Source organism: Agelaius phoeniceus, chromosome 3 (genome assembly GCF_051311805.1).
Source record: "Agelaius phoeniceus isolate bAgePho1 chromosome 3, bAgePho1.hap1, whole genome shotgun sequence".
In the NCBI taxonomy this organism is placed as follows: Eukaryota; Metazoa; Chordata; class Aves; order Passeriformes; family Icteridae; genus Agelaius; species Agelaius phoeniceus.
The window spans coordinates 114459804-114473908 of record NC_135267.1 but is presented as its reverse complement, the minus strand read 5'-3'; the positions used below and the strand labels follow the sequence as shown (position 1 = coordinate 114473908).

At 44.6% G+C, this 14105-nt stretch overlaps 1 protein-coding gene across 11 annotated transcripts in view; it reads left to right on the top strand.

Annotated features, from left to right (window-relative positions):
- The window catches only part of USP34 (ubiquitin specific peptidase 34), a 118517-nt gene extending 105608 nt beyond the window's left edge, over positions 1-12909 (top strand). For 5 of the 11 annotated variants that reach the window (XM_077176271.1, XM_077176263.1, XM_077176264.1 and 2 more), the window contains exons 69-81: positions 1472-1629; positions 2433-2511; positions 4771-4897; positions 5238-5345; positions 6345-6449; positions 6575-6699; positions 7705-7857; positions 8775-8898; positions 9588-9667; positions 10223-10363; positions 10490-10636; positions 11001-11160; positions 11644-12909. In XM_077176271.1, the coding sequence (XP_077032386.1) occupies positions 1472-1629; positions 2433-2511; positions 4771-4897; positions 5238-5345; positions 6345-6449; positions 6575-6699; positions 7705-7857; positions 8775-8898; positions 9588-9667; positions 10223-10363; positions 10490-10636; positions 11001-11160; positions 11644-12230 (2094 nt within the window). In that variant the 3' untranslated portion in view covers positions 12231-12909. Of the gene's footprint in view, positions 1-1471; positions 1630-2432; positions 2512-4770; positions 4898-5237; positions 5346-6344; positions 6450-6574; positions 6700-7704; positions 7858-8774; positions 8899-9587; positions 9668-10222; positions 10364-10489; positions 10637-11000; positions 11161-11643 lie in introns of those variants that run through there. The other 6 variants (XM_077176269.1, XM_054630735.2, XM_077176267.1 and 3 more) reach the window with 4 other exon arrangements.
- The last annotated feature ends 1196 nt before the right edge of the window (positions 12910-14105 follow it).

Genomic DNA, 14105 nt, shown 5'->3' with positions numbered 1-14105 from the left:
GAAAAGAGATTTTCTAACTTTTGTCAGGGTCACTCTGATCAGCCAAAGATCCTGACACCCTCTCACCTGGTGTCTCTTGTAGCTTAACATGCCCAGTGGTGAAAGTGTTCCCTCAGGGTTTCCTGAGGGAACTGTGTCTTTAGATCCATTAGATGGACTTCAGGGGGGGGGGTTGGTTTGGGTTCTCCTTGCTGTGTAGCACTGCAGAGCAGTTGTTGTTTTCTGGGTGTTTCCACTGTTCAGTATTCCAGCCTAGTCATAAAAAACAAGGAATGAGCTTTGATGATGGTCTCTAGAAGGACGTTGCATTGTAATAAAGATGGAGGAATTCCCAGTTTCTTCTTTGCTTCTGAACAGGGCCAAGACTTGGCCTGTAGCATTCCAGGGGAGGACAGCCTGGTGCTCCTCTTGGGAACAGCCAGGTACCTTTGGCAGCATAAAACCAAGATTCATTCTTGGCACCTGTAGGGTGCTGTGTTCAGGGGAGATCCTAAACTGGGAAAATCCATGGTGCAAGACAAGTGGCTCAGAGGTAATTGTGGCCTTGCAGAAAATGGGATTTTGGAATGGGATTTTTGCTGCAGGAGGGGGCAGCCAGCACAACTGGGCAGGTCCAGTTGTCAGAAGGACCTGGAGCAAACATCTGTCAAGGATATTGTAGTCTGCCTTTAGCCATGTGGCTGGACTGGATGATGCTTTCAGGTTGATTCCAGTCCCATTTTTATATAGTTTCTATGAAAAATTCTTTTAACTCTTTTTGTGTCACTGGTTTGCATTTTCTGGGGAAAAGTGTAGTAGAAGGAGCTGGAATTAGAGACAGTGCAGTGCTATTGGAAAATTGAGTTTTCAGGAGCTGGGAGTTGTGCTGTCAGTGACACACGGGGACAGCAGCAGAGAGCAGGTGCTGGGTGAAACACTCTGTGTGTGATGCTCAAACAACAGGACTGGAGAGACTGGAGAGAGCAGGGCTGGGTGTGCATGATTACACTGTGAATATTGCTCTGGGATCCTTTGGGCTGTGCAGGGACGCAAAGGATACAAAGCTTCCCATCACTGTGAAGAGGAGGAGGATGCAGGGAATCTTCCATATTGAACTTCTGCCTAGATCAGCTCACAGGGAAATTCTACATGTGACAGTCCCATTGCTCTCCTCGTTGGCATCTCCCCTCAGAAGTCTGTCTGTCTGGCAAGGGACCTGAGGTACCCCACTGTGTTTGGGGTTTGCCAGGCATATGGGGCTGCAGCAGGGTTTGGCACAAGCAGCTTTCTGAATGTTTGGTCCCAAGGATGGGGATTTCAGATTGCTTTGTACATATGAATGTGACACATGTACATTATGTGCACATAGGTGCAACAGTGAGCTGTGCTCTTAGGCAGCATCAGAATATCCCATTTTATAACTTTGACAGAAAGTCTGAACCATACCATAGTGAGAGAGCTGACTCTAACCAAGGATTTCTGTGTGTTTTAGGCAGTAGAAGAGCTGTTTAACCTCATGCAGCTGTTTGTAGCTCAGAGGCCAGACATGAGAGAGGAGGAGATCGAGGACATAAAGCAATTTAAGAAAACCACCATCAGCTGTTACCTGCGCTGCTTGGACGGACGCTCTTGTTGGACAACTCTCATAAGGTACAGCCCTGTGCTCCTCCACAGCCCAGCTGGAATTCCATCCCCAGCCTCCCCCAGGAGCAGAGCTGTGGTTCCAGCTGCTGCTGCTGGCAGTTGGTACTGTGGAGCAGAAACGTGATGTAGGAATGGTGCCTGTGGGACAGTTTGATTGTATTGTGTCTTCAAAGAGTGTTTCATTTCTGCTCTGAGGAGGTGCAGCTGAAAGTGCTGCTTGGGCATTCTCAGCAGAGCTATAAATTGCTGTGCATGTAGGTCAGGGCTGGGGTTTTCCATGGAGCTGTTGGGGCACTGAAAGCCTGCTGCAAAGGACAGGCTGTGGTACCTGGAGGGCTGCCTGCACTCACCTGGCACAGCCACCTTGTCCCAAATCATCTTTATGGTGAAAGAAACCATTCCTTAGCATAATGCTTTCTGTTCTGCTGCAAGCATAAATCATTCTGATAACAATGTTTTCAGACATTTAAAAGGCCAAACAGATGCTTGACTGAGTCTATTTAAATGTGTCATTTAAGAAGCATAAACTTCTGGCTTTCCAAGAACATAGTTTTCCATATTTTTGCAGGGGTTGTATGGGAAATATTTCTGTAAAGGTTATATTTAAATTACTTTCCATAACATAAAGGAGGTTGATGGCAGAGGCATTTTTAAATTAAAAAGGAGGGGAATAATGATGAGAAGAATTATGTTATTTTGGGGCTTCTTTGTTCTTTTGTGATTATTTTCCAAAATAACAGCATGAGTATAGCAATTTTAAGCTTGGGATGAGATTTTCAGTGTTCTCAATGTTTGGATTTTTTTCCTAGTGCCTTCAGAATATTATTAGAATCTGATGAAGACAGACTTCTCGTTGTGTTCAATAGAGGATTGATTCTGATGACTGAGGTAATTACTTTGTTATTTAATTATAGCAAACATCTCACCCTGGTGCTTCCCCTGTCAGCTTTAATAAGATTTCTTTTTAGTACTAAAAAGATGAGGAAATTATTTGTCTGCTTCTCAGGACAGAGGGAAAACCACCAGCAGATTATGCTGAGAGGAATAAATTGATGCTTTTTTGCTGTAATTTCTTTTATTACAGGTAATTGGGAATGAGTGGCTGAGGCAGTCACACAGTTGTTAGTACTTAAAAAGTGTTAAGACAACAGGTTAAAAAGCAGAAGTAACTTAAAGGGTGCTCAGCTGCAGTTGTGGTTGATATTTCTGACCCTCCTTTGAGGCAGTTCTCCTTTTCTTTCCTACCTGTTGTGCCTTTGTTTGCAAGGAGTGGTCTGAAACACAAAAACTCGATTTCTCTGTGATGGAACTAAACCTAAAAGGCATTTCTGGAGCACATCTAATTGTTGTAAATGGATTTTTGGTCCATGAGACCAGACCAGAATTATTTCAAAATTAAATGGGAAAAAATGAAATTATGCACCTCTGACATGGATGCAGTTGGGGTGTCAGGGCCCTGCTGCCTGCAGTTTCACTCTGCACATCCACATGTCCTGATGGGTGGAACATCCTGGACTCCATCCAGCACCCCATGGTTGAGGTGATGGATGAGAACCTGTGTTCATGGAAAGCACTGGCAGTGCTCCAGGGGCAGGATCCCTTTGAGGGCAAAGGTTAAAATCTGCATGTGTTGGAGAAAGCATAAAACCAAGATTCATTCTTGGCACCTGTAGGGTGCTGTGTTCAGGGGAGATCCTAAACTGGGAAAATCCATGGTGCAAGACAAGTGGCTCAGAGGTAATTGTGGCCGTGCAGAAAATGGGATTTTGGAATGGGATTTTTGCTGCAGGAGGGGGCAGCCAGCACAACTGGAAGTTGTCAGAAGGACTTGGAACAAACATCTGTCAGATACTTTATCTGCCTTTAGCCATGTGGCTGGACTGGGTGATGCTTTCAGGTTGATTCCAGTCCCATTTTTATATAGTTTCTATGAAAAATTCTTTTAACTCTTTTTGTGTCACTGGTTTGCATTTTCTGGGGAAAAGTGTGGTAGAAGGAGCTGGAATTACAGAAACGGTGCAGTGCTATTGGAAAATTGAGTTTTCAGGAGCTTGTTATAAATATAAGGCTATAGATTTATTAATTGTAGTGAATTACTCCAGCATATCTGTTCCTTTTTCTTGTGAAAATATCTCCATGCAGTAAACTGGGTGTAAAAGTTCAGGAACTGGGCTGTAAGGTTATCCATACATGAAATGTAAGTAGATCAAGGTACAGACATAGATATGTATGAAAAGAATGTGGTTCAGCTTAGTTAGCCCTCATCCGTACTAACAATGGGTAATTAAGTTTGTGAAGAGTGTGTAATATAAAATGAATTTATCCTGTGTAAAGCATTGCTAGAAATGAAATTAAATTGATGATACTTTCAGCTTGAGGTTAGCAGCAGGCCTTTTATTGTCCCTTGTTGGCTGGAAATGTTTTACCTGGAGACAAAAACCTGCATGAAGGAGTTGTCACATCCAGGAAAGTTTTCCACTCAAGGGTGGCTGTGTTGTCTTTTGCCTTCACTGCAATATAAAAAGGGCCTGGCAAGGGTTTGCATTCTCGGGGCTGAGGCTGCTGTTCCTTTATCTTTCAAATACTCAGCAGATTAAATATCTGCTCTTACATCCTGTGCTGGGATTTTTGCAGCTCGGAAATGAGTTGCTTTGCCTTCCCAATATTTCTATAAATCACAGATGCCCACAAGGTATAAAAGGAGAAGTAATTCATCTGATGTACAACCGTATATCCTTCAGCAGCATTTTGAAAAATGACTGACATCCATCTTAATCCTACCTTTTTTGCCCCAGATTCATATATCTGTCTTTGTGCACCTCTTGTATCACTTTGTCTGCTGGCTAAGGCAGGCTGGGATTACAGGGATATAAAGATACTGTGTCTCAAATGCCATTTTGTTCACTGGGTTGAAGATAAAGGTGTGAAAGCTTGGTAATTATTTTGAGCTGGTTACACAAACCTTTTACTTGGAAAACAAATGAAGAACTTTGTGATTATATCCAACACCTTATATTTTTTGAGTATAAAATACCTTGTTTTGAGCATGAAATAAATGTAAATCTATCTGCAGGATAAAAAGAGGAATTCTGACAAGTACCTTAGTTTGGCAACATAAAATTTTGGCATTTTTTTCCTTCTTCCCAGTCCTTTAACACGTTGCACATGATGTACCACGAGGCCACAGCTTGCCACGTGACTGGAGACCTGGTGGAGCTTTTGTCCATTTTCCTCTCGGTTCTGAAATCCACACGGCCCTATCTGCAGAGAAAAGGTTTGCTTATAACTCTTGAAAGGATTATGTCTCTTGTTTCTAAATTAATTTTCCTCACCCAAACCCTAGTGTTTTTTCTTGCTTACTAGCTGTTTTTAAAAACTTGCTGTACAGTAGAGTATGTGTCTGTTAATGGATATTAAATTGTTGCTTACTGACTTAATACCAAACTAGATTTCATCAATTTAACAGCAGTAGACCAGTGAGATTTAACAAATTCCTAGAAGCATTAAGACCATGGTAGAGGAAAAAGAGACTCCTCAGCAGTAAAATTCTGTGCTTTTTCTAACAAGCTTTTGAGGCATGAGCTAAGCAGCCTCCTGGGATGTTTGCATTGCAGATGTGAAGCAAGCTCTCATTCAGTGGCAGGAGAGGATTGAATTTGCCCATAAGCTCCTGACTCTGCTCAATTCCTACAGTCCTCCTGAGCTGAGAAACGCCTGCATTGGTAAGTCCTGGCCCTGCAGACCTGTCCTGCACAGCCCCTGCTGTGAGCTGGAAATGCCACTTGCACAAGGGCTCTGCAGGGAGCTGGAGGTGGGGATGGTTGGTGTGGCACTGATGTCAGTGCCTCTGATGCTGCTCACGCAGCTCTGGGTTTGGCAGCTTGCTTTGGATATTCCTGTGCTCAGTCCAGGCTTGCACACTGGGGGCACAGAAAGCCACAGGTCACTTTGTCAGACTGATTGGCCACCTGATAAGGGGCATGACTGAGGAGGAGCTCCTCAGTTCAGGTGTGGCTGAGTTTAGAGTCAAACCCTAAATCTGACATTAAAATTCAAACAGGAACTAAAGCTCCCCTCAGAAGGGAGCGTGGAAACCAAGTTATTCTGAGAAACAGCTTTTCCTGTTAATTTTTATGATTCAGTACTGTGAAGTGCAGTAGTGGAACTAAAGCATAAATAGCCTGTAGAGGGGAATGGATTTGCTTTTTAAAGTGTAGACACAGATAATGCATACAAATGCCTCTCTTGCATTAGCAGAGCTATTTCAGAAAGGCCCAGGTTTTTTCTAGCTTAGACTTTTCTAATATTCTTTAATGGATTGCTGGTAAAGGCCTAACACTGTGTCCAGAACCCTTTTTGTGTGTGATTTGTATGCATTTCCCCCTATTTTGAGTATTTTCTCGTTGTGCTCCTGACTGCTGCTGGTTGCCCTTTTCCAGGCATCAGACCTGCTCTGTTAAAGAAGAAGCAAAGAGGGTAATTGTGCAGAGGTTCTCCCTGTCCAAGCTGGCCCCTCCCTGGTGGTTGCTGCAGCACTGAGCAGGGTCTCTCCCAGGGCAGAGGTGAAGGGAGTTGGGATGGAGCCAGGGGTGTCACACTCAGGTGCTGCTCACGGCAGAAGGGATACGAGAGAGAGTTTGCAAATGTATGAGCCTTAAGTTGAACTGTTTGCTGTTAAGAAATAACAATTTGTAATAGCAAAAACAACTTTTTGTTTGTAGATGTCCTCAAGGAGCTTGTACTTTTAAGTCCTCATGATTTCCTACATACTCTGGTTCCATTTCTACAGCACAATCATTGTACATACCACCACAGTAATATCCCAAGTAGGTATTTCAGTGATTGTCTTTTGAAGTTCTCTTACACTGTTATTACTCTATCCTGTTCCTTGCTGATGTCAAATATTGACCTTTTTAATATTATCCCTATTTTATCCGAACTTACACTACAGTGTCTCTTGGACCTTATTTTCCATGTCGTGAAAATTTGAAATTAATAGGGGGGAAAAGCAATATTCGTCCTCCACGGCCCGAGCTCAACATGTGCCTCTTGCCCACCATGGTGGAAGCCAGCAAGGTATGTAAACAAGTGGTCCTAGAAAGAATCATTTCTCTGTTGTTTTCCCATTTGTATAAAGGTGTTGGCAGAATCCAGTAGCTCAATGCATTTACCTTTTCTTTGTAAACAAAGCATAATTCTTCTTCAAGATGTGTTGTCCTCATATACTCCATTCTAGATGTGCACTTGAGAAGCACCATTTCCCTGCCCTTGGGGATACACAGCTTCATACTGCAGGCACCATAAGGGTTTGGGCCTTGTGGTAGGAAAAAAACCCATTGCACACGTTCTGGTAGTTTCCCACTCTGTCTGTGGCATTTATAAAGGAAATTGAGGCACCACCCAGGGATTGTCTAGATGGGTTTCACACTACTTTAAGATTTATTTCCAGACAGCCAAGGAGACCCCGCAGGTTCCATTTTAGAGTCCATTCAGCTGGGGCTGAGGCATAATCTGCTATTTGTTTGGGTAAAATCCAGTGCCTGAAATGTCATAAAGGGCTTTAAGTCTTTTCACTTCCCATTTTCCCTTCTGTGGGCTTCCTGATGGGATGCCAGCTTGGTGGGGCTGCTCCGTAGTGACTCGCCACATCCCGTTGTTACAGCTGCAGCAACGGTGGGATTCAGCTCACGTCACTTTGCCTATCTAAAAGGTCTCATCCAGCTCTTCCTGGGGCTCCTCCTGGGGCTCCTGCCATGAATAGTTACCCTGGGAAGGAGAGAAAGAGCTCCCCTCCTTGCTGTCCCAGGCACCACGGCGTGCAGGGAGCAGCAGTGGCTGTAGATTTTAGATAGCTAAAGTCAGGTCAGGTGAATCCCACCCAAAAAGGAATATGTATGGACAATCATTTGAAGCAGGAGAACTGGTTACTTGCTGTCCGGTAACTGTGGTTCTTCAAGATGCTTTGTCCACACAGATTCTGTGCTCCTCCTGCTGTGCTAATTCCGAGTCCTGTCCTAGGGGATTCTTTTGGGTGAAGGAATTGAGTGGTGGTTGAAGCCGCCATACCCCTTGTGCCCTCAGGTACAGTGGTCGCAAGGACACACTGGGTGCAGGCACAGCCCCAGTGGACACAGCTATTCAGAAAGAATCCAATCTCCTGCACATGGGGCCTATGTGCACGTAGATGGGAATCTGTGTGGGCAACACATTTCGAAGAAGCACGGTTACTGTAGGGTAAGTAACCCTTCTTTTTTAAAGCTTTCAGAATGATGCTGTGTCTATTTGTGCACCATCAAATTGACTGTGTTTGAAAAGATGGTAGAGCCAGAAATCCAGTGTTTGAAAGGATGGTAGAGAGCCACAAACTGCCTCTAGTGGGTTTCCCCATCGTGCAGCCAGAAGTGACACTACATAATGTAAATACAGAAAGTTGTCATATTACGTGACAGTATTTCACCCTTTATATCCAATTCCTAATACATTAGGAAGGAGAATATTTTTAAAGCTGTGGAACCACATCCACGGTCACATTGCCCTGTGGGTTTGCATGCTTGTTTTGCATTCAGTTGCTTTGTATAAGGTTGCATCTTTTGCTTGAGTTTTCGAGGTTTCCTCGTGGCTCTCTGATGCCATTCCTCTGGCTGATGCCACTTTAAGCTTATGTATGTCCAAAAATATTAAAATATCCACATATGTGTATCATTGGGCTTGAGACATTCATGAAAATTCTCTGAAGCTCAGTCTTGAGAAAATTCTGGTTTCTACAGATCACAGCTGACAAGCTATGATTTAAAAAGCAGTAGTGTGTATATATATTTAGGTGTCTGTATGTGATACAAACTTACTCTGTTCTTTCCTGTCCTCTTCAAGCCGTGCCATTTGCACAGCTTTGCACCCTCTGGGTGCTGGCTCAGAACCCTCCAATAAGATTTTCCTGGCAGGAATTGCATTTGGCTTCCCTCCTCCATCACACCCTGGTGCTTGCCAGGGGCTGGCTGAGGAGGCACCTGGAGGCTCCCAGTGTTCTCCTGTAGCCCAGGATGGAGCATTGCAGGGCAGGTGGCAGGCAGGGGATGCTCAGGGCACTGGGAGCTGTGGCTTTGGTGCCTTTGGAGGCTTGGAGGTTAAATGAGGCTCCCTTAAATCTGCAGGGCAAGGACGATGTTTACGACCGGATGCTGCTGGACTATTTCTTCTCCTACCACCAGTTCATCCACCTCCTGTGTCGGGTTGCAATCAACTGTGAAAAGTTTACTGAAACTTTAGTGAAAATGAGTAAGTATCCAGGTGAAACAGCCACAGGATTTTGTGTGTGATAGCTCTGAGTCCTTCTGCGCTAAGTTTTCTATTCAGAGTTTTTAAGGAAAACTTGTGAAACTGGTTTTGGGTAATATTTTTATCCACAAAGCTGTAAATCTGTGTATAAGAAAGTGCAGCCTTACCCACATGACTGAAATGTTTTGGGCTTGTCCAGAAAAGACTGAGGTAACCACTGAGGATTCAGTCTTATTGTACATTTAAGAGTTTAATACAGGACTCACTAAGGCTGTGTCTGGGTGATTGGCAGTTTAAATGGCTTTGGATCACATCCTGAATCCTCAGCATCTCAGCAATGGCAATTAACTGACAATATTCTAATTTTTGTGCTCCCCCACAACCCCAAGGGCGAGTTCCTCAGTGTGCACAGACCAGAGTGTCACACCAATAATGTCATCCAAAGAGCAATGAGAGAATGTCCTTTTATCCCCTGAATCACCCATCTGCTTGTTGTTTGTCACACTTTCCCAACGTGGTTATGAAATGGACTGGGAAAACCTCACAGACACTGCAGCTTTCTGATCATACAAAACGCTTGGAATGTGATCCTATAAAATGACAGGGCACCCTGGCACTGCTTTTCTGAGGAATTGGCCTGTGTCCCACGAAGTTCTCCCACACTGACTTGTTCCCTCATGCCATTGCAGGTGTCCTGGTTGCTTATGAAGGTTTGCCCCTTCACCTTGCACTCTTCCCCAAACTCTGGACTGAGCTGTGCCAGACTCAGGTAAGAGTCAGAACCACCAGAATGGAAACAGAGGGAAAACACACTGAATGTGGAACAAAGAGCCCACAGCTCTAACTGGTGGGTGGTGTTCAGTAAAATATTCTGCCTGTGTGACTGCTGTCTGAGAAGCCCTGCTAAATCAAAGTCTGGTAAATTCTGATTGCTCCCTGTACATCCTGCAAAAGCTTAACACAGCAGCTCCCCCCAGTAATGGTGATGGGTGTGCAGAAATCATCTCATCCTGCCTCTGAAATTCCAGCTTTTCATGTAGCACAAACACTGGGATGATGGAGGAAAAATGAGGTGTCGAAGTCTGGGTGTGATTGCAGAGGAGCCTTGCTTGGCTCACAGATCAGGAGGCTCTGTCCCTGTCACACACTGCTGGGGATAAACTGGCCTTTCTGGGGAAGGAGCCTCATCACAGGAAAGTGGGGAGGAAGAATTGTCAGTAATTGATTTGTACCATTCACTGGCATCTGAGAGAGCTGAGCTATTCCTCAGTGGGCCTGGCTGCAGTTCCAGAGCTGACTCTGCCACCTTCTCTCTCCCTGCCAGTCTGCAATGTCCAAGAACTGCGTGAAGCTCCTCTGTGAAGATCCAGTTTTTGCAGAATATATCAAATGTATTCTGATGGATGAAAGGACCTTTCTTAACAACAACATTGTCTACACCTTCCTGACACATTTTCTCCTCAAGGTATGTGGTCTTTTAGCAGTAATTATTACTCCAAGGAATGCAGGCACTGATGCTGCTTCCTTTTTCGATTCTGTTCTCACAGTTCCAATTTTTTGTGGCTTTAAAAAAAATACTTTGTTTCCACAGGTGCAAGGGCAGGTATTTTCTGAAGCAAACTGTGCCAACTTAATCAACACTTTAATTACAAACCTAATAAATCAGTATCAAAGCCTAGAATCTGACTTCAGCAACCAGAGAGTTGAAATTTCCAAAGCAAGCTCTACATTAAACGGGGTGAGTCTTTGCTAAGGAACACGAGGCAGCTCATTCCCTCCAGAAACTCCTCAGTGCCCTGTGCCAGGTGTTAGGCACTCCCTGCCCCAGCTGAGCTCCTGGAGGGGCCATGGGAAGTTGGGAATATTCACCTGGCTGTGGGGAGCATTAATGGTGGGAGTGCTGTGACCCAGCAAGGTTTTGTGTCTGAGCAGGGCATTGTCACCTCCAGGACAGATCTGTGTTCAGGTCAGCAGACAGATCCAGAAGGGATCTTTGGGCTGCTCACAACATGAACAGCAGCATCTCCTTACTGCAGTCTCTGTGGGCAGGATTCATCAAGCACCAGTCTGAAGTAAGCCTCAAGTTTGTTTCTCTGTTCCAGGACCTCCGAGCACTTGCCTTGCTGCTTTCGGTGCACACTCCCAAACAGCTCAACTCGGCCCTGATCCCAACTTTACAAGAGCTCTTAAACAAATGTAGAGCTTGTCAGCAACAGAGGAACTCATTACAAGAGCAAGAAGCCAAAGAAAGAAAAACTAAAGGTTTGGTGTTGCACTAATGAACTTATATCAAATTCATGTAATGTTATTTTGTTATACAAAGTACAGGGTGGGCCATTTGCTAGCTCCAAATCCTAGTAGTACACAAAAATCCCATTTTATGATGGAGCTAAAGTTTGTGAACGGCACAGACTCTCTGTGAGGAGATGAGTGTTGGCTGAAGTGCTGTGTGCAGAAGGGTGGGGTTGTGAGCAGTGTTCCTGAAAAGGTTTGGTGTTGCACTAATGAGCCTTTTCTCAAATTAATGCAATAGGTTATTTTGTTACAAGAATACAGGGTGGGCCGGGGAATGGCCCAATCCCAGTAGTACCCAAAATCCCAATCCCAGTAGTCCAGGAGAATCCCATTTTCCGCCGGAGCTGCAGTTTGTGCGCGCACAGGCTCTGTGAGGAGGAGGTGCGTGTTTGCAGCCGCGCTGAGCGGAGCAGGGTGGCTGGCTGTGACAGTAGTGCCGTGTCCCCGCAGATGACGAGGGAGCCACGCCGGTGAAGCGGCGGCGGGTGAGCAGCGACGAGGAGCACACCGGGGACACCGGCGACGCCAAGGGCGAGCCCCGCGAGGCGCTGACCCCCAGCAGCGCCTCGGACAACGAGACCCGGGACTCGTCCATCATTGACCCCGGCACGGAGCAGGAGCCGCCGTCCCCCGGGAGCGCCTCGGGCCGGGAGTTCAGGATGGAGGCGCCGTTCCCCGAGGAGGCCGCGCAGCACGAGGAGCAGCCCGGCCCCGGGCCGGGGAAATTCGAGGAGTGCAGAGAGCTCAAAGAGCTGCAGGCGGCCAAGGAGGCCGCGGGGGCCGAGGAGGACCCGGAGTTCCCCTCCACGTCCATCTCGGCGGTTTTATCCGACCTGGCGGACTTGCGGAGCTGCGATGGCCAAGCCTTACCGCCCCAGGACCCCGACAGTAATTTATCAATCAGTTGTGGCCATTCCAGAGGACTTTTTAGTCACATGCAGCAGCATGACATTTTAGACATCCTGTGCAGGACCATTGAGTCTACGATTCACGTGGTCACACGGATATCCGGGAAAGGAAACCAAGCTGCTTCTTGACATTAGATGGAGCATGTCTGCTTTTAAGTCTTCTTTTTATTTTTTTTTTTTTTAAATCCTTCTCCCCCTCCAAAAAATGCTGTTTGTATAAGTTTTGCTTATTTCTGTTTTGTGCTTCAGTTTGTCCAGTGCTCTCTGCTTGAATGGCAAGATAGATTTATATGCTTAATTCTTGGTCAGGCAGAACTCGAGATTATTTTTTTTAAATTTTATTTTATTTTGCATCTACCGTACACTTTCTTAAAGGGCAATCAGATAATGGCTATGTTTTATGTAATTAAGAGTTCACTGTAGTGGCTTTCATTTAATATGGCTGTCTGGGAGACAGGGCCTCCTGGCCCTGTATGATGTAATTTAAACTTATGGCATTTTTACTGTGTATAATATGGTGTCCTCTGTGCCAGTTTTGTACCTTATAATCGAGGCAGATTGCCTCAGATCGCTGTGGTTCTTATTATCAAAATTAAGTTTACTTGTATACTAAACAACCACAAGAAATTTGATTCTGTAAAGAATCCTCTTTAGCTGTGGCCTGGCAGTATATATATGGTGCTTTATTTAACAGAATACCTGTGGAGGAAATAAAGCACACTTGATGTAAAATTAATTGTTTTATTTTTATTGACATGATCAATTGCTATTCTGTGCACTTCATTAAACTGATTGTGATGACTTTTCATTGGTTTATAATATGTTGCTTCAGTCTTTGGATTTCTCAGCAAAGAACTTCCTAAGGGACAGAGCAGCAGAGAGAAATGATGGGCAGAGTTCAGATTTGATGGAGATTTTGGTGCTTGTTCAGTGTGCACAGTGCTCAGCCTCACAGTGGACAGGGACTGGTGCTTGTGTTGGAACCTGAAGTGCTGTCAAAAGCCAGGGGAACCTGGCATCTCATTTCCCTGATTTTAACATCTCTTGTACAATTTCTCTCCTGCACCATTTACAGACTTTTCTTTTTTCCCTCTGCTGTCTCTGGCTGTGCCCCTCACTTTCTGACAGCTTCTGCACCCCTGGAGTGACTTTATCATCCCTCCCATGATACTTCCCCCTGTTATTTCTGAGTAATACCAGTTTCCTATGTGACCTTTTGGACTGTCAATGCTGCTGGTTCCAATATCTGATTAAACTCCATTTTCAGCTTCATTTTCCAGTTGCTCATTTGTTTTTCAATTATCTTCATCTGCCTTGGTCTTTTTTCTTCAAAGTTCTTTCATTCCATCTACCCTCACTGCAGTTTTGCATCACTTGCTTCTCCTTGAGTCTGTGATGCTCTTGCTCCCTTTGAATTTACTCTCATTGGTTTCAATGTTCTCTAATTAGTTTGTCTTCAAAGTTTACAAATTTAAATGCGTTTTTATCCTGCATTTACAGACACTGCTGACACTGGTAAGTGCCTAAGTTGGTATCCTCATTATTCAGACATTAAATAACTATGGTTTTGTTCTCTTTGGGAATAATTTTATTACTTTTTCTGATTAGCTTTCCCCAGATTGTAACTCCAGAGAAATCATCAACAGCTTCTAGTCATAGTCAAGACTTCTACAATCAAAATTTTTCTGTCAAGGAAAACATTGGCCTATGGATGGAAACCTGAGCTGGAGCAGCTGTTGAAACCCGTCTGGGTGAGTAGTTTTCTTAATTAATTAATTAATCAGCCTTATTAACACTGTGCAGTTGGGATGGTGCCTGAGCTGCTGCCTGTTGCTTTATGATTTCATAAAAGATACACAAATGCTGCACCATTAATCATGTCAGGATTAACAGAAATATGATTACTCTCACTGCTCTTCCCTTACCTCCTAATTTCCCCCTTGAGTATTCCTGCAGTTTTTACAGGGACCTTTTTTGCAGTAGTTTTTTGAACAGAAGTAAACA